A 19,821-nucleotide genomic window follows, 5' to 3' on the forward strand; every position below is an offset into this window, starting at 1 on the left:
AGAGGCCTTCCATCCTGGTCTTACTCCCTTGAAACTTACTTCCGCTGTATTCCCTCTGACTGGTTTGCTTTCCTGTGTTTAGCTGTGTCCCTATTCTGCTAGGAGTCTGTGTCCCCTCCCCCTGCCAAATTAGTTTAAACTCTTCCCAACAGCACTAGCAAACCCGCCAGCAAGGATGTTAGTCCCCCTCTGGTTCAGATGTAGACCGTCCCGCTTGTACAGATCCCACCTTCCCCAGAAACGGTCCCAGTGGTCCAGGAATCTAAAACCCTCCCTCCTGCACCAACTCTTAAGCCACGCATTCATCTGTGCTATTCTCCTATTTCTATACTCGCTAGCACGTGGCACTGGGAGTAATCCAGAGATCACAACCCGAGAGGTCCTGCATTTTAGTCCACTTCCTAACTCCCTGAATTCTTGATGCAAGACCTCATCCCTCTTTCTACCTATGTCATTGGTACCAACATGTACCATGACCTACGCCTCATCACCCTCCCCTTCAGGATGCCCTGCAGCCATTCAGTGATAGTCATAGTCTAAGGATACGGGGTAAACCTTTCAGGACTGAGATGAGGAGGTGTCTCACCCAGAGAGTGGTGAGCCTGTGGAATTCGCTACCACAGAAAGCAGTTGAGGTCAAAACATTGCATGTTTTCAAGAAGGAGCTAGATATAGCTCTTGGGTCTAAAGGGATCAAAGGGTATGGGGCGAAAGCAGGAACAGGTTACTGAGTTGGATGATCAGCCATGATCATAATGAATGGTGGAGCAGACTCGAAGGGCCGAATGGCCTACTCCTGCTCCTATTTTCTATGTTTTCCACTAGCTCAGGGGAATATTAAATATTCAGCAGCAATTCTCATAAACCCTGAATTCTGTGTCAAATTCCCACACCATCATAATCCAAAGTTCGCTCAGTTCCTGCTCCCAACACTGCCAGCCGATGTATTATTACAGCGTTTCATTGATTCCCCCTTTACCTCTTCAAATTTGCTGAGCTGAACCTGGAAGTCCTCTTCCATTTTAGACGTATCCACGGATTTTCTCTTTTCCATCGGAATCTTGTACATGTAACCCATCACCTGGTGACAGAACAGGTGGAGACATTAACAAGCAGCACTGGAGCACTCAATGATGAAGGTAACACTCAGCATCATAGTTCAGTATAACATCCACAGACACTCACTCACCAGCATTGTTTAAAACCAAGGGTTCAATGAATGTGCCGAGCAGGCTGTGTACTGACTCTACTGGCAGATTTGAACAGCCGCTCACTCACACCTCTGAGACAGAAAGTTTTACATTTGTGTGCTACTCCAGAAATTTGAGCACAAAACCTGGGCGTACTCTCCAGTGCAGTACTGAAGGAGTGCTGCACTGTCGGAAGTTCCATCTTTCAAAAGAGATGTTAAACCAAGGTCCCATCTGCCTCCCAGATAGAAGATCCCATGACACTATTTTGAAGAGCAGGGGCATTCTCCCCAGTGCCCCTGACCAATATTTATCCCTCAATCAACATCACTAAAACAGAGTCAGTTCATGATTGTTTGTGGGATCTTGCTGTTCACAAACTGGCTGCTGTGTTTGCCAACACAACACCTGTGATTAAAACTACTTCACTGGCTGTGAAGAACTTTGGCACATCCTGAGGACATGGAAGTTTTTGGATAAATGCAAGAATTCCCTGCCTTCCCGTCACGGTCAGGGAGATGACAGACACTTTAAAAGGTATTGCTGATGAATAGTAACAGGCCATTGAGTGGAGAAATTGACTGGGAAAGGTGAGAATTACAGGATCTGTCTCAGGACATTATGGTCTGCCAATTCAGCAATAAACAGCTGAGGGTCCAGTTCAGGAAGGAGTTGAGCTGGATAAAGATTATACTGTGACCTTTGCCAGTTATGGCAATGAAACCGGTGGTAGAAGCATGTAACTCTCTCCAAAAGCAGTCAGTTAGCTCAATTAATAACTTTAAATTGGAGAATGATAGCTATTTACTAGCCAAGGATATTGAGGCATATGGGCCCAGGTAGGTGGGTGGGTGGAGTTAGGATACAGATCACCCGTTATCTCATTGAATGGCTGAATGCGCTGGAGGCATTGCATGATCTCCTCCTTTTCTACTCGAACTATCTCAGTGTGTCTGCGAGAGGGAAGAGTTAGAAGACATTGTTCCTGCTCAGGACAGGACCTGGTAACACTGCATGGTCTCCACACTTCACCAACATTCATGTCCAGACTAGCATGTCCTCACCCAGCACAGATCTAATATCAGTGAGAAACGTGTAGGAGTGGAGCTGACCACATGCTGGAGATTTTAACCCTCTCCCTCAATTCCTGCCAGCTTCACCTATACACGTTACATTTCACCTCTCTCTTTTTGAGCTGTTTCTTTCCCCATTGTCTTTTCAATGCCTTATTGAAATGCTCTCTGTAAAGCATTATTTAAACAAAATCCATCTCCAGTTGTTCACCCATTACCTGCTCTTAATGTCAATACCCAGCATTCCGATTGGACATCTTTGGCTGGTGTTCTCTCCTCCCTCCTGTGTTCTGATCAGCCTGAAAGAGGAATCACCCACCTTCCTATCTCAATTCTAACAAAAGGTATTGTAAGGAGGCACAGGTGGGAAAGGGTTAAAAGTGAAGATATGGACTCCAGCAAACAGCGTGCTAGAAAGGGGTTTAGACCAGTTTTGAAGGGGAATGATTGCAGCACCAGAAGTCAAGCAGCAGATGGAGTATAATGTGGGAAAGTGTGAACTTGTCCACTTTGGCCGTAAAAATGGAAAAGCAACATATTATTTAAATGGAGAGAGATTGCAGAACTCTGAGATACAGAGAGATCTGGGTGTCTTCGTACACGAAACACAAAAAGTTAGTATGCAGGTACAGCAAGTGATTAAGAAGGCAAATGCAATATTCTCGTTTAGTTCAAGGGGAATGAACATAAAAGCAGAGATGTTTTGTTACAGTTGTACAAGGCATTGGTGAGACCACATCTAGAGTATTGTGTACAGTTTTGGGCCCCTTACTTAAGAAAGGATATAATTGCATTGGAAGCAGTTCAGAGAAGGTTCACTCGACTGATTCCTGGGATGAGAGGGTTATCTTATGAGGAAAGGTTGGACAGGTTGGGTCTGTATTCATTGGAGTTTCGAAGGATGAGAGGTGATCTTATTGAAACATATAAGATCCTGAGGGGACTTGACAGGGTGGATGTTGAAAAGCTATTTCCCTTTGTGGGAGAGAATAAAACTAGGGGTCACTGTTTAAAAATAACGGGTCTCCCATTTAAGACAGAGATGAGGAGGAATTTTTCTCTCAGAGGGTTGTGAGTCTGTGAAACTCTCTTCCCCAGAGAGTGGTGGAGGCAGGGTCATTGAATGATTTTAAGGCAGAGGTAGACAGATTCTTGACAAACAATGCAGTCAGAGAGTATCAGGGGGAGACAGGAAAGTGAAGTTGAGTACACAAACAGATCAGCCATGATCTTATAGAATGGTGGAGCAGGCTCGAGGGGCCGAATGGCTTATTCCTGCTTCAAGTTCATATGTTCTTAAGACAGAGGAGCTGCTGGATGGAGAAAGACCAAGATCCATCGAGTTTGCCTTCTACCATCCTGGCAGTTCCAGGAAACAATGTTAATAGAGTTTCTGACTCATCACAGCAATCAATCAATGTCTATCAGTTAGTTTCCAATGTACTGGTTATGGGGACAGAGTAAGGGACTATTGAATAGCTTGTTCAAAGAGCTGGCACAGGCACGATGGGTTGAATGGCCCACTTCTGATCTGCATGATTCTATGATCTAACCAAAGGCCACTGGCCCCTTCACTCTCCCTCTGATTCCACTCATGGTTAAAAGGAAAGGCACATTACATACAGTCCAATAAATACATCCACTCCCATTAGTACCTTACTGAAATGTTCTAACAACATCTTCTGCTTGGCCTTCTCGTAGGGATCTGTGGGCAGGAGCCGTCTCGCAGAGTGCATGTCATCCAGAAACTCGCACGTGATTGGAGAATCGTAGACCAGTTGATTCTGGCAGGTCTCCAATACTGGCACCAAACCAAGAGGATTCTTCTCAAAGAACCAGTCAGGCTTTTTCAACAGATTGATGTTGACTGTTTCATACCTTAAAGAGAACAGAGTTGGAATTGAAATCTCAGTACCATCAAAAGATGACACTGCCATCACCATCCCCAGGTATGACCTGTCCCACCGGCAGGACAGACCCACCAGAGGTGGTGGCACAGTGGTATACAGTAGGGAGGGAGTTGCCCTGGGAGTCCTCAACATCGACTCCGGACCCCATGAAGTGTCATGGCAGCAGATCAAACATGGGCAAGGTAACCTCCTACTGATTACCACCTACCGCCCTCCCTCAGCTGATGAGTCAGTACTCCTCCATGTTGAACACCACTTGGAGAAAGCACTGAGGGCGGCAAGGGCACAAAATGTACTCTGGGTGGGGGACTTCAATGTCCATCACCAAGAGTGGCTCAGTAGCACCACGATTGACCGAGCTGGCCGAGTCCTAAAGGACATAGCTGCGAGACTGGGTCTGGAGCAGGTGGTGAAGGAACCAACACGAGGGAAAAACATACTTGACCTCATCCTCACCAATCTGCCGGCCGCAGATGCTTCTGTCCATGACTGTATTGGTAGGAGTGACCACCACACAGTCCTTGTGGAGACGAAGTCCCACCTTCAAATTGAGGATACCGTCCATCGTGTTGTGTGGCACCATCACCGTGCTAAATGGGATAGATTTCGAACAGATCTAGCAATGCAAAACTGGGCATCCATGAGGCGTTGTGGACCATCAACAGCAGCAGAATTGTACTCGACCACAATCTGTAACCTCCTGGCCCAGCATATCCCCCACTCTACCATGACCATCAAGCCAGGAGACCAACCCTGATTCAATGAAGAGTGCAGGAGGGCATGCCTCGAGCAAAGAACAAAGAACAGTACAGCACAAGAACAGGTCATTCAGCCCGCCAAGCCTGCACCGATCCTGATGCCTGCCTAAACTAACACCTTCTGCACTTCCGGGGCCCATATCCCTCTATTCCCTTCCTATTCATATATTTGTCAAGAAGTCTCCTAAACATCGCTATCGTATCTGCTTCCACCACCTCCCCTGGCAGCAAGTTCCAGGCACTCACCACCCACTGTGTAAAAAACCTGCCTCGCACATCCCCTCTAAACTTTGCCCCTCGCACCTTAAACCTATGTCCCCTAGTAACTGACTCTTCCACCCTGGGAAAAAGCTTCTGACTATCCACTCTGTCCATGCCGCTTATAACTTTGTAAACCTCTATCATGTCGCCCCTCCACCTCCATCGTTCCAGTGAAAACAATTCGAGTTTTTCCAACCTCAGCTAATGCCCTCCAGACCAGGCAACATCCTGGTAAACCTCTTCTGTACCCTCTCCAAAGCCTCCACGTCCTTCGAGTAGTGTGGCGACCAGAATTGCACGCAATATTCTAAGTGTGGCCTAACTAAGGTTCTGTACAGCTGCAACATGACTTGCCTATTTTTATACTCTATGCCCCGACCGATGAAGGCAAGCATGCTGTATGCCTTCTTGACTACATTATCCACCTGCGTTGCCACTTTCAGTGTCCTGTGGACCTGTACGCCCAGATCTCTCTGCCTGTCAATACTCCTAAAGGTTCTGCCATTTACTGTATACTTCCCACCTGCATTAGACCTTCCAAAATGCATTACCTCACATTTGTCCGGATTAAACTCCATCTGCCATTTCTCCGCCCAAGTCTCCAACCGATCTATATCCTGCTGTATCCTCTGATTTTCCTCATTACTGTCCGCAACGCCACCAACCTTTGTGCCGTCCGCAAACTTACTAATCAAACCAGCTACATTTTCCTCCAAATCATTTATATATACTACAAACAGCAAAGGTCCCAGCACTGATCCCTGCGGAACACCACTAGTCACATCCCTCCATTCAGAAAAACACCCATCCACTGATACCCTCTGTCTTCTATGACCGAGCCAGTTCTGTATCCATCTTGCCAGCTCACCTCTGATCCCGTGTGGCATCACCTTTTTTACCAGTCTGCCATGCGGGACCTTGTAAAATGCTTTACTAAAGTCCAGATAGATAACATCCACTGCCCTTCCTTCATCAATCATCTTCATCACTTCCTCAAAAAACTCAATCAAATTAGTAAGACACGACCTCCCTTCACAAAACCATGCTGTCTCTCGCTAATAAGTTTGTTTGTTTCCAAATGGGAGTAAATCCTGTCCCGAAGAATCCTCTCTAATAGTTTCCCTACCACTGACGTAAAGCTCACCGGCCTATAATTTCCTGGATTATCCTTGCCACCCTTCTTAAACAAAGGAACAACATTGGCTATTCTCCTCTGGGACCTCACCTGTAGCCAATGAGGATGCAAAGATTTCTGTCAAGGCCCCAGCAATTTCTGCCCTTGCCTCCCTCAGTATTCTAGGGTAGATCCCATCAGGCCCTGGGGACTTATCTACCTTAATGTTTTGCAAGACACCCAACACCTCCTCCTTTTTGATAATGAGATGAGTGAGACTATCTGCACTCCCTTCCCTAGGCTCATCATCCACCAAGTCCTTCTCTTTGGTGAATACTGATGCAAAGTACTCATTTAGCACCTCACCCATTTCCTCTGGCTCCACACATAGATTCCCTTCTCTGTCCTTGAGTGGGCCAACCCTTTCCCTGGTTACCCTCTTGCTCTTTATATATGTATAAAAAGCCTTGGGATTTTCCTTAATCCTGTTTGCCAATGACTTTTCATGACCCCTTTTAGCCCTCCTAATTCCTTGCTTAAGTTCCTTCCTACTGTCTTTATATTCCTCAAGTGCTTCATCTGTTCCTAGCCTTCCAGCCCTAACAAGTTATTCCTTTTTCTTTTTGACTAGGCTCACAATATCCCGTGTTATCCAAGCTTCCTGAAACTTGCCAAACTTGTCTTTCTTCCTCACAGGAAGATGCTGGTCCTGGATTCTAATCAGCTGACGTTTGAAAGACTCCCACATGTCAGATGTTGATTTACCCTCAAACAGCCGCCCTCAATCTAAATTCTTCAGTTCCTGCCTAATATTGTTATAATTAGCCTTCCCCCAATTGAGCACCTTCACCCGAGGACTACTCTTATCCTTATCCACAAGTACCTTAAAACTTATGGAATTATGGTCACTGCTCCCGAAATGCTCCCCCACTGAAACTTGGACCACCTGGCCGGGCTCATTCCCCAATACTAGGTCCAGAATGGCCACATCCCTAGTTGGACTATCTACATACTGTTTCAAGAAGCCCTCCTGGATGCTCCTCACAAATTCTGCCCCATCCAAGACCCTAGCACTAAGTGAGTCCCAGTCAATATTGGGGAAGTTAAAATCACCCACCACCACAACACTGTTACCTTTACATCTTTCCAAAATCTGTCTACATATCTGCTCCTCTATCTCCCGCTGGCTGTTGGGAGGCCTGTAGTAAACCCCCAACATCGTGACTGCACCCTTCCTATTCCTGAGCTCCACCCATATTGCCTCGCTGCATGACCCCTCTGAGGTGTCCTCCCGCAGTACAGCTGTGATATTCTCCTTAACCAGTAATGCAACTCCCCCATCCCTTTTACATCCTCCTCTATCCTGCCTGAAGCTTCTAAATCCTGGAACATTTAGCTGCCAATCCTGTCCTTCCCTCAACCAAGTCTCTGGAATAGCAACATCATATTTCCAAGTACTAATCCAAGCTCTAAGTTCATCTGCCTTACCTGTTATGCTTCTCGCATTGAAACAAATGCATTTCAGACCACCAGTCCCGCTGTGCTCAGCAACATCTCCCTGCCTGCTCTTCCTCTTAATCCTACTGGTCTTATTTACTATGTCCTCCTCATTTATTTCACTAGCTGTCCTACTGCTCTGGTTCCCACCCCCCTGCCACACTAGTTTAAACCCTCCCGAGTGACGCTAGCAAACCTTGCAGCCAGGATATTAGTGCCCTTCCAGTTTAGATGCAACCCGTCCTTCTTGTACAGGTCCCATCTGTCCCTGAAGAGAGCCCAATGGTCCAGATAGCCCAATGGTGGCACAGTGGCGCAGTGGTTAGCACCGCAGCCTCACAGCTCCAGCAACCTGGGTTCAATTCTGGGTACTGCCTGTGTGGAGTTTGCAAGTTCTCCCTGTGTCTGCGTGGGTTTCCTCCGGTTGCTCCAGTTTCCTCCCACAGCTTGCAGGTTGATAGGTAAATTGGCCATTAGCAATTGCCCCTGGTATAGGTAGGTGGTAGGGAAATATAGGGACAGGTGAGGATGTGGTAGGAATATGGGATTAGTGTCGGATTAGTATAAATGGGTGGTTGATGGTCGGCACAGACTCGGTGGGCCGAAGGGCCTGTTTCAGTGCTGTATTTCTAAACTAAACTGAACTAAAACGAAACATATCTGAAACCCTCCCTTCTACACCAGCTGCTCAGCCACGTGTTTAGCTGCACTATCTTCCTATTTCTAGCCTCACTGACACGTGGCACAGGGAGTAATCCAGAGATTACAACCCTAGAGGTCCTGTTTTTTAACTTACTACCTAACTCCCTAAACTCCCCCTGCAGGACCTTGTCACTCTTCCTGCCCATGTCATTGGTACCGATGTGTACCACAACCTCTGGCTGTTCACCCTCCCCCTTCAGAATGCCCCCTGTCCGTTCAGAGACATCCTTGACCCTGGCACCAGGGAGGCAACATACCATCCTGGAGTCTCTTTCATGTCCACAGAAGCGCCTATCTGTGCCCCTGACTATAGAGTCCCCTATAACTATTGCTCTTCTGCACTTTGTCCCTCCCTGCTGAACAACAGTGCCAGCCGTGGTGCCACTGCTCTGGCTGCTGCTGTTTTCCCTTGATAGGCCATCCCCCCCAACAGTGTCCAAAATGGTATACCTGTTAGAGAGGGGGATAGCCACAGGGGATTCCTGCACTGACTACCTGCCCCTTCTAGCGGTCACCCATCTATCTGCCTGCACCTTGGGTGTAACCACATCTCTAAAACTCCTGCACCAGGCATACCTCAAAATGAGGTGTCAACCTGGTGAAGCTACAACACAGGACTATCTGCATGCCAAACTGTATAAGCAGCATGCGATAGACAGAGCTAAGCGATCCCATAACCAACGGATTAGGTCTAAGCTCTGCAGTCCTGCCACATCCAGCTGTGAATGGTGGTGGACAATTAAACAACTAACTGGAGGAGGTGGCTCCACAAATATCCCCATCCTCAATGATGGGGGAGCCCAGCACATCAGTGTGAAAGATAAGGCAGACGCATTTGCAACAATCTTCAGCCAGAAATGCCGAATTGATGATCCATCTCGGCCTCCTCCTGAAGTCCCCGGCATCACAGATGCCAGTCTTCAGCCAATTCAATTCACTCCCCATGATATGAAGAAATGACTGAAGGCACTGGATACTGCAAAAGCTATGGGCCCTGACAATATTCCGGTGATAGTACGAGGACCTGTGCTCCAGAACTTGCTGCACCCCTAGCCAAGCTGTTCCAGTACAGCTACAACACTGGCATCTACACTGCAATGTGGAAAATTGCCCAGGTATGTCCTGTACACAAAAAGCAGGACAAGTCCAACCGGCCAATTACCGGCCCATCAGCCCACTCTCAATCATCAGTAAAGTGATGGAAGGTGTCATCAACAGTGCCATCAAGCGGCACTTGCTTAGCAATAACTTGCTCAGTGACGCTCAGTTTGGGTTCTGCCAGGGCCACTCAGCTCCTGACCTCATTACAGCCTTGGTTCAAACATGGACAAAAGAGCTGAACTCAAGAGGTGAGGTGAGAGTGACTGCCCTTGACATCAAGGCAGCATTTGACCGAGTATGGCATCAAGGAGCCCTAGCAAAACTGAGGTCAATGGGAATCAGGGGGAAAACCCTCCGCTGGTTGCAGTCATATCTAGCACAAATGAAGATGGTTGTGGTTGTTGGAGGTCAATCATCTGAGCTCCAGGACATCACTGCAGGAGTTCCTCAGGATAGTGTCCTAGGCCCAACCATCTTCAGCTGCTTCATCAATGACCTTCCTTCAATCATAAGGTCAGAAGTGGGGATGTTCGTGGATGATTACACAATGTTCAGCACCATTCGTGACTCCTCAGATACTGAAGCAGTCAGTGTAGAAATGCAGCAAGACCTGGTCAATATCCAGACTTGGGCTGATAATTGGCAAGTAACATTCGCGCCACACAAGTGCCAGGCAATGACCATCTCCAACAAGAGAGAATCTAACCATCTCCCCTTGACATTCAACAGCATTACCATCGCTGAATCCCCCACTATCAACATCCTAGGGGTTACCATTGACCAGAAACTGAACTGGAGTAGCCATATAAATACCGTGGCTACAAAAGCAGGTCAGAGGCTAAGAATCCTGCGGCGAGCAACTCACCTCCTGACTCCCCAAAGCCTGTCCACCATCTACAAGGCACAAATAAAGTGTGTAATGAAATACTCTCCACTTACCTGGATGGGTGCGGCTCCAACAACACTCAAGAAGCTCAGCACCATCCAGGGCAAAGCAGCCCATTTGATTGGCACCCCATTCACCACCTTAAATGTTCACTCGCCCCACCACCGACGCACAGTGGCAGCAGTGTGTACCATCTACAAGATGCACTGCAGCAATGCACCAAGGCTCCTTAGACAGCACCTTCCAAACCCGCGACCTCTATCACCTCGAAGGCCAAGGGCAGCAGATGCATGGGAACACCACCACCTGCAAGTTCCCCTCCAAGTCACACACCATCCTGACTTGGAACTATATCGCCGTTCCTTCACTGTCACTGGGTCAAAATCCTGGAACTCCCTTCCTAACAGCACTGTGGGTGTACCTACCCCAAATGGACTGCAGCAGTTCAAGAAGGCAGCTCACCACCACCTTCTCAAGGGCAATTAGAGATGGGCAATAAATGCTGGTCTCACCAGCGATGCCTACATCCCATGAACGAATAACAAAAGTTCCACATCATGTCACATTCAGTTGGTCTGCTCCAGAGGGCAGGAACGCTGACATTTCTAGTTGCTCTGAGAAGTAGTTGGTGACTTTGCTTTTTGAATTGTTGCAGTCCATTGACGCAGTGACACTAAAGGATCGGGAATGAGGAAGGTGATGGTGATCCCACAACTTTGCTGCTGTTCTGCTGAATGGCAGACGTTGCAGAGGAGGGAAGTGCTGTCAAAATTACCATGGTGGGTTGCATGGCGTTTTCTGTAGATAGTACACACTGCAGCCACAGTGCAGCAGTGAGGGAGGCGGTAAATACCGAGGCTGCAGCATCAATCAAGGGATCAACCCTGCCTGGATGGGGTGAGTTTCTTGAGTGTTGCTGTAGCTGCTCCCTCTCAAGCAAGTCGTGAATATTCCAACATACTCCTGATTTCAATCTTGTAGATGGTGAAAATGAATTTGAGGAGTTGAGCGAGCAGTTCATCACAGCCTCTGCATGCTCTTGTACCTATGATGATGATATGACTGGTGATGGTACTGGGATAGTTCTGGACACATATAGCTGGCCAAGAATGGCCTCCCACATCGATTAGGGTGTTGGTTTGCTGTGTTACCTGGAACTTAATAGAAAGAATCGCAGCCCCAGTGACTGGTCCACACAATTGGGTCCCATTAATGGGCTTATATTTTCTGAAGTTTAGAAGAATGAGAGGTGATCTCTCTGAAACATACAGGATTCTAAGGGGGTTTGACAGGGTAGACAATGAGAGGTTGTTTCCCCTGCTCGAGGAATCTAGAACACAGGGGCACAGCCTCAGGATAAGGGGCTGATCATTGCGGACTGAGATGAGGAGAAATTTCTTCATTCAGAGGGTTGTGAATCTTTGGAATTCTCTAGCCCAGAAGGTTGTGGATGCTCCATTGTTGAGTATATTTAAGAACATACGAACAACTAGGAGTTGGAGTAGGCAGTTCAGTCCCTCGAGTCTGCTCCACCATTCAATACCATCATGACTGATCTCATCTTGGCCTCAACTCCACTTTCCTGCCCATTCTCCATAACCCTTCAACCCATTACTAATTAAAAATCTGTCTATCTCCTCCTTAAATTTACTCAATGTCCCGGCATCCACCACATTCTGGGGTAGTGAATTCCACAGACTCACGACCCTTTGAGAGAAGTAATTTCTCCTCATCTCTGTTTTAAATCTGCTACCCCTTATCCTAAAACTATGACCCGTCGTTCTAGATTGCCCCACAAGAGGAAACATCCTCTCTACGTCTACTTTGTCAATCCCCTTAATCATCTTATATACCTCAATTAGATCTCCACTCATTCTTCTAAACTCGAGAGAGTAAAGGCCTAAACTGCTCAATCTCTCTTCATAAGACAAACCCCTCATCTCTGAAATCAATCCAGTGAACCTCCTCTGAACTGCCTCCAATGCAACTACATCCCCCTCAAGTAAGGGGACCAAAACAGTACGCAATACTCCAGGTGTGGTCTCGCTAATGCCTTGTACAGTTGCAGCAACACTTCCCTACTTTTATACTCTATTCCTTTAGCAATAAATGCCAAAATTCCATTTGCCTTCCTTATTACCTGCTGCTCCTGCATACTAGTTTTCTGCGATTCATGCACGAGGACACCCAGATCCCTCTGCGCCGAAGCACTCTGAAGTTTCTCTCCATTTAGATAATAATTTGCCTTTCTATTCTTCCGACCAAAATGGATAATCTCACACTTATCCACGTTAAACTCCATCTGCCAGATTTTGGCCCATTCACCTAACCTATCCATATCCATTTGTAAATTTCTTATTTCTTTATTGCAACTTACTGTCCCACCTATTTTAGTGTCATCTGCAAATTTGGCTATAGTACCTTCTATCCCTGCATCCAAGTCATTTATATAGATTGTAAATAGTTGGGTCCTGAGGACCGAACCCTGTGGCATCCCACTAGTTACATCTTGCCAACCAGAAAAGGACCCATTTATCCCGACACTCTGTTTTCTGTTGGTTAGCCAATCCTCTATCCAAGCTAATAAATTGCCCCTAACCCCATGTGATCTTACCTTGTGTATTAACCTTTTGTGTGGCACCTTATCAAATGCCTTCTGGAAGTCCAGATAAACTACATCTACAGGATCCCCATTATCCACTTTACTTGTTACATCTTCAAAGAACTCTAACAAATTAGTCAAACACGATTTACCCTCATAAAACCATGCTGACTCTGATGGATTGTGTTTTGACTTTCTAAATGTCCTGTTATTACTTCCTTAATAATGGATTCTAACAATTTCCCAACAACAGATGTTAAACTAACTGGTCTGTAGTTTCTTACTTTCTGCCTCACTTCCTTTTTGAATAAGGGTGTTATGTTAGCATTTTTCCAATCCACTGGAATCTTTCCCACATCCAGGGAATTTTGGAATATTATAACCAATGGATCCACTATCTCTGCTGCCACTTCCTTTAAGACCTTAGGATGTAGGCCATCAGGCCCTGGGGACTTGTCTGCCTTCAATCCCAATAGTTTGCTCAGTACTTTTTCCCTTGTGATGATGGTTTTTCTAAGTTCCTCCCTTTCTATAACCTCTGCATTTCCTGTTAGTATTGGGATGGTACTAGTGTCCTCCACCGTGAAATCTGAGGCAAAATATTGATTTAGTGTCTCCGCCATTTCTGTGTTCCCTTTTATTAACTCCCCAATCTCATCCTCAAAGGGACCAACGTTCACTTTAGTTACTCTCTTCCCTTTTATATACTTCTAGAAGCTTTTGCTTCTGTTTTTATATTTTGTGCTAGTTTTCTTTCATAATTTACCTTTGCTCTTTTTATTACTTTTTTTAGCAACCCTTTGTTGATCTTTAAAGGTTTCCCAATCTTCCAGCCTGCCACTGGCCTTTGCAATATGTTTTTTAAAAATTCATTCAGAGATGTGGGCGTCGCTGGCCAGGCCAGCATTGATTGCCCATCCCTAATTACCCTTGAGAAGGTGGTGGTGAGCTGCCTTCTTGAACCGCTACAGTCCATTTGGGGTCGGTACACCCACAGTGCTGTTAGGAAGGGAGTTCCAGGATTTTGACCCAGTGACAGTGAAGGAACGGCGATATAGTTCCAAGTCAGGATGGTGTGTGACTTGGAGGGGAACTTGCAGGTGGTGATGTTCCCATGTATTTGCTGCCCTTGTCCTTCTAGTTGGTAGAGGTCACGGGTTTGGAAGGTGCTGTCTAAGGAGCCTTGGTGCATTGCTGCAGTGCATCTTGTAGATGGTACACACTGCTGCCACTGTGCGTCGGTGGTGGACGGAATGAATGTTTGTAGATGGGGTGCCAATCAAGCAGGCTGCTTTGTCCTGGATGGTGTCGAGCTTCTTGAGTGTTGTTGGAGCTGCACCCATCCAGGCACGTAGAGAGTATTCCATCACACTCCTGACTTGTGCCTTGTAGATGGTGGACAGGCTTTGGGGAGTCAGGAGGTGAGTTATTCACTGCAGGATTCCAAGCCTCTGACCTGCTCTTGTAGCCACGGTATTTATATGGCTACTCCAGTTCAGTTTCTGGTCAATGGTAGCCCCTAGGATGTTGATAGTGGGGGATTCAGTGATGGTAATGCCATTGAATGGCAAGGGGAGATGGTTAGATTCTCTCTTGTTGGAGATGGTCATTGCCTGGCACTTGTGTGGCACGAATGTTACTTGCCACTTATCAGCCAAGCCTGGATATTGTCCAGGTCTTGCTGCATTTCTACACGGACTGCTTCAGTATCTGAGGAGACACGAATAGTGCTGAACATTGTGCAATCATCAGTGAACATCCCCACTTCTGACCTTATGATTGAAGGAAGGTCATTGAAGAAGCAGCTGAAGATGGTTGGGCCTAGGACACTACCCTGAGGAACTCCTGCAGTGATGTCCTGGAGCTCAGATGATTGACCTCCAACAACCACAACCATCTTCCTTTGTGTTAGGTATGACTCCAACCAGCGGAGGGTTTTCCCCCTGATTCCCCTTTGACCTTAGTTTTGCTAGGGCTCCTTGATGCCATACTCGGTCAAATGCTGCCTTGATGTCAAGGGCGGTCTTGGTATGGTATGCCTTCGTTTTTGTCTTTATGTTATCCGTAACATCCTTGCTTAACCATGGATGCTTTTCCCCCTCTTACAATCTTTCTTCCTCTCTGGAATATATTTTTGTTGGGAGGAGTTGAAAATCCCCTTAAACATCTGCCTCTGTTCGTCAACTGTCCTACCTTGTAGTCTTCCTGCCCAGTCCACTAGGGCCAATTCTGTCCTCATGCCTATGTAATTACCTTTGTTTAACTCCAGAATGGTTGTGTGGAACTCCAGTTTCTCGCCCTCAAACTGAATTTGAAATTCTAGCATGCTATGATCACTTTTCCCGAGAAGGTCCATAACTATGAAATCATTAATCGATCCAACTTCATTACACAATACCAAATCTAGAATAGCCTGCTCCCTGGTTGGTTCCACAACATATTGCTCCAAAAAATGATCTCTAATACATTCAATGAACTCTCTCTCTCGAGGTTACCCTTGTGAATTTAATTAATCCAGTCTATATGCATATTAAAATCACCCATGATTATTGCCGTACCTTTCTTACAAGACTGAGATAGATAGATTTTTGATCTCTCAGGGAATGAAGCAATATGGGGAGAGGGCATGAAGGGAGGGTTGAGGCCAAGGATCAGTCATGATCATATTGAATGACGGAGCAGGTTTGATGAGCTGTCTGGTCTACTCCTGCTCCTATTTCTTATGTTCTTATATAGATTGGTGGGACAATCCAAGGGGGCATTAAGAGCTGCAGCCTTGGCTAGCTCAGGACTTGGATCACCAAGTCTGCCAAGACAGTGGCAAGTACCCCACATTAATGCAGACACCATCTTACTTGAGTCCCTTTGCTTCCAGGACAAGGCGGGTGCGATGAGCAAATGGACAGAATTTCATGCTGTATAGGCGAATCATTCCTGCAGCCACAGGGCCTGGGGCTGGGCTTCCTGCACAAGGAGAGGAAACAATCATTAGTCGGGAGACATTCCTGCAGCCACAGGGCCTGGGGCTGGGCTTCCTGCACAAGGAGAGGAAACAATCATTAGTCAGGAGAAAATGGACAAAGGATGTGATTGCACTGGAGAGGGTGCAGAGGAGATTCACCAGCATGTTGCCTGGGCTGGAGCATTTCAGCTATGAAGAGAGACTGGATAGGCTAGGGTGTTATCCTTGGAGCAGAGAAGGCTGAGGGGGGACCTGATTGAGGTATACAAAATTATGACGGGCATTGATAGGGTTGATAGGAAGAAACTTTTTTCCTTAGCGGAGGGGTCAATAACCAGGGGGCATAGATTTAGGGTAAGGGGCAGGAGGTTCAGGGGGAATTTGAGGAAAAAATTTTCACCCAGAGGGTGTTTGGAATCTGGAACACACTGCCTGAAGAGGTGGTAGAGGCAGGAACCCTCACAACATTTAAAAAATATTTCAATGAGCAGTTGAAACACCATAGCATACAAGGCTACGTGCCACGTGCTGGAATATGGGATGAGAATAGTTGGGTGCTCGATGGCCGGCAAAGACACGATGGGCCGAAGGGCCTGTTTCTGTGCTGTATAACTCGATGACTCTATAACAGTGAGATTTAGCTTTAAACTTCCAGGCATGGTGCAACAAATAGTTTGAAAATTGGCACAGTACTGGTCATAGAGTCATACAGAACGAAAACAGGTCCTTCAGCCTATCGTGCATTTGACAACATCTGTTGGATGGGTGTGGGATTACAGAACAGGGCAGAGACTGATAATAGAAACCAGAATCAACAGCAAGTGAGTTATGCTGTGATTTGCAATATTTGTTAAGGGCAATGGTGTTTAACTAACTTGATAATGTTCTTTGAGGAAGTAATGGATGATGAGGGTAGTGTGGTAGATGTGCATGTGGACTTTCCACAGGGTTTTGTTGAAATACAAAATTAGATGAGATTCAGAAAATAGACACCTGTGGTGAATGGATTTTTTTCAGGCTAGTTGGTGACCAGTGGGTCTTTTTGACCCAGACTTGGGTATACAGGCATAACTTCAGAGTCTGCAGGTTATACAAAACTTTGAAATGTAGCAAACAGTGAGCAGGACAGTGGCAGATTTCAGGAGGACATGGACAGACCTGTGAAATAAATACATGACAGATGAAATGTCATACAGAGAAGTGTGCAGTGATACATTTTGATAGGAAGAATGAGGAGAGGCAATATAGATTACAATTTTAAAGGGAGTACAGGAATAGAGAAACTAGGGAGTGTATGTACATAAATCTTTGAAAGTGGCAGCATAAGTAGATATGGCCATTAAAAAACACATGGGCATAAGGAATCCTGGGCTTTATAAACAGAGCACAAAAGCAAGGAAGTTATGCTAAACCTTTATAAAACACTGGAGTTTTGGTATAATTCTGGGCATCCCATTTTAGGAAGGATGGCAAGGCCTTAGAGAGGGCACAGAAGAGATTTACTAGAGTGGATGAGGAACTTCAGTTATAAGGAGTCGCTCATTTAAGACAGAGATGAGGAGAAATTCTTTCTCTCTGAGGATTGAGAGTCTTTGGAATTCTCCTCCTCAAAAGGCGGTAGAAGCAGAGTCTTTGAATATTTTTAAGGCAGAGGTAGATAGATTCTTGATAAGCAAGGGGGTGAAAGGTTATTGGGGGTAGGTGGGAATGTGGAGCCGAGGTTAAAATCAGATCAGCCATGATCTGGTTGAATGGCGAAGCAGGCTCGAGGGGCTGAGTGGCCTACTCCTACTCCTGCTCCTAATTCGTAGCTGGGGCTGTGCTCCTTACAGCAGAAAAATTTAAAGGGTGATTTAATAGAGGTGTTCAAAATCATGAAGAGTTTTTATAGAGTAAATAAGGAGAAACTGTTTCCAGTGGCAGGAGGGTTGGTAACCAGAGGACACAGATTTAAGGTGAGTGGAAAAATTACAACATAGTTGATAAAAATCCTTTCTACACAGCGACTTGTTGTGATATGGAAGGCACGGCCTGAAAGGCAGTGGAAGCAGATTCAATCGTAACTTTCAAAAGGGAATTGGGTTATAAACTTGAAATGGAAAGATTTGCAGAGTATGGGGAAAAATAGGAGAGGCTAATTGGATAGCTCTTCCAGAGAGCTGGCACAGGCCATGTGGGCTGAATGGCCTCGTTCTGTATTCTACACTTCTATAAAATATGTATAGTGTGGATTACTCAGAGCGAGATGAGAACGCTGGTGACCAAGTGCAAGACAGTGAGCTGGATTTTACCAGCCGTCTGGAGAGGGGCTGCGAGGTGGGAGAGCTGCTAAAATAGTGGTGGAAGGCATGGGCCAGAAGCCCAACGTCTTCGCACTGCCTCAGGATATTCCCGGAAGCGAGAAAGGCAGTGGCAAAGCCGCCTGCCAACCAGACCTTCAATTAAGTGGCCAATTAACTGCCACTAGATATATCAAGGTAGGCCCCCAATGGCAGGGGGGAGGTGGGCCTTCCTTTCTGGCTGCCCCACGGCCGACGAAGAGGCCCCGCCGGTGGCAATGGCTGCCCCGTGGCTTGGACACTGCCCACTGGAGGGTTCACCCCCTCCGATCACTGGGGCCTGCCTGCCTGCCTGCCTGCCTGGCCCCAGCAGATTCAAATAAAATTTACCCGCCCTTCAAGGATGCCTCAACATGGAGGCCTGCCGTCCGTCCGCACGGGCTCAGCACCCGCTTTCAGTCCCGTCAGCGGGACTTCATGGACTCACGTAAAATTCTAACCAAAATCACAAGCTGAAAGATACATCACACAAACACAGGAGTGAGGGCACACACAGACAAACAGAGGGACAGGGCAGAGAGAGATACCCACATCAGGACAGAAATAAAGATAGAGACAGCACATTAAGAGGATTTCCAGCACATGGAGACGGTCGTCTGCACAGAAAGCAATAAACAGAGGGACAGGAAGTGGATGATAGATAGGCAATGGTGAAATGAAGGCCACAAACATCCTGAAACAGACACATACACACACTCAAACAGACAAGGTCAAATAGACATGCAGAGGGACAGGGACAAAAGGAGAGAATGAGAAAGAGACAGACACACAGAGACAGAGACAGAAACTGGGACAGAGAGACACACAAGGTATTGACAGAGAGACAGAGAGTGCCTGGCAGAGTCTTTCTCTCGCACATACTCGGCCAGCTGTTGACCGCGTTACCTTTCGCCAGTGCTCTTCCAGACATAGCTCAGACTGTGATCAATTTGGACAACTTCAGAGTCAGGTGGCGGAGAGAAGTCGACTGCAGATTGAGTCACTCCAGAAGCAAGGTCTGTAAATGTAACCGGCAGTACCAGTCGGACGAGCCCAGCCCCATCAAAACGTCATAGTCATGATTAATCTCCAGTCTGACTCATTGTGCAAATATTGACACAGAAAAGCTGCTGCAAACATGGCCCAAATTAAAATAGGGGATACAGTAACTCATAGGAAGATAGTGCAGCTAAACAGGTTGCTGAACAGCTGGTGTAGAAGGGAGGGTTTCAGATATCTGGATCATTGGGATCTCTTCAGGGACAGATGGGACCTGTGCAAGAAGGACGGGTTGCATCTAAACTGGAAGGGCACTAATATCCTGGCTGCGAGGTTTGCTAGCGTCACTCGGGAGGGGTTAAACTAGTGTGGCAGGGGGGTGGGAACCAGAGCAGTAGGACAGCAAGTGAAATAAATGAGGGGGAACTAGTAAATAAGGCCAGTAGGA

General features: G+C 46.6%; 1 protein-coding gene across 1 annotated transcript in view; it reads right to left on the reverse strand.

Annotated features, from left to right (window-relative positions):
• LOC137380819 (glutathione S-transferase omega-1-like) overlaps positions 1-19,423 on the reverse strand; it is a 36,873-nt gene extending 17,450 nt beyond the window's left edge. The window contains exons 1-4 of the mRNA XM_068053203.1: positions 19,281-19,423; positions 15,950-16,058; positions 3,919-4,141; positions 980-1,081 (exon numbers count right to left, since the gene is read on the reverse strand). Coding sequence (XP_067909304.1) covers positions 980-1,081; positions 3,919-4,141; positions 15,950-16,058; positions 19,281-19,305 — 459 coding nt within the window. The 5' untranslated portion in view covers positions 19,306-19,423. The remainder of the gene's footprint in view (positions 1-979; positions 1,082-3,918; positions 4,142-15,949; positions 16,059-19,280) is intronic.
• Between the last annotated feature and the right edge of the window lie 398 nt (positions 19,424-19,821).

Source organism: Heterodontus francisci, chromosome 20, assembly GCF_036365525.1.
Source record: "Heterodontus francisci isolate sHetFra1 chromosome 20, sHetFra1.hap1, whole genome shotgun sequence".
NCBI lineage: Eukaryota > Metazoa > Chordata > Chondrichthyes > Heterodontiformes > Heterodontidae > Heterodontus > Heterodontus francisci.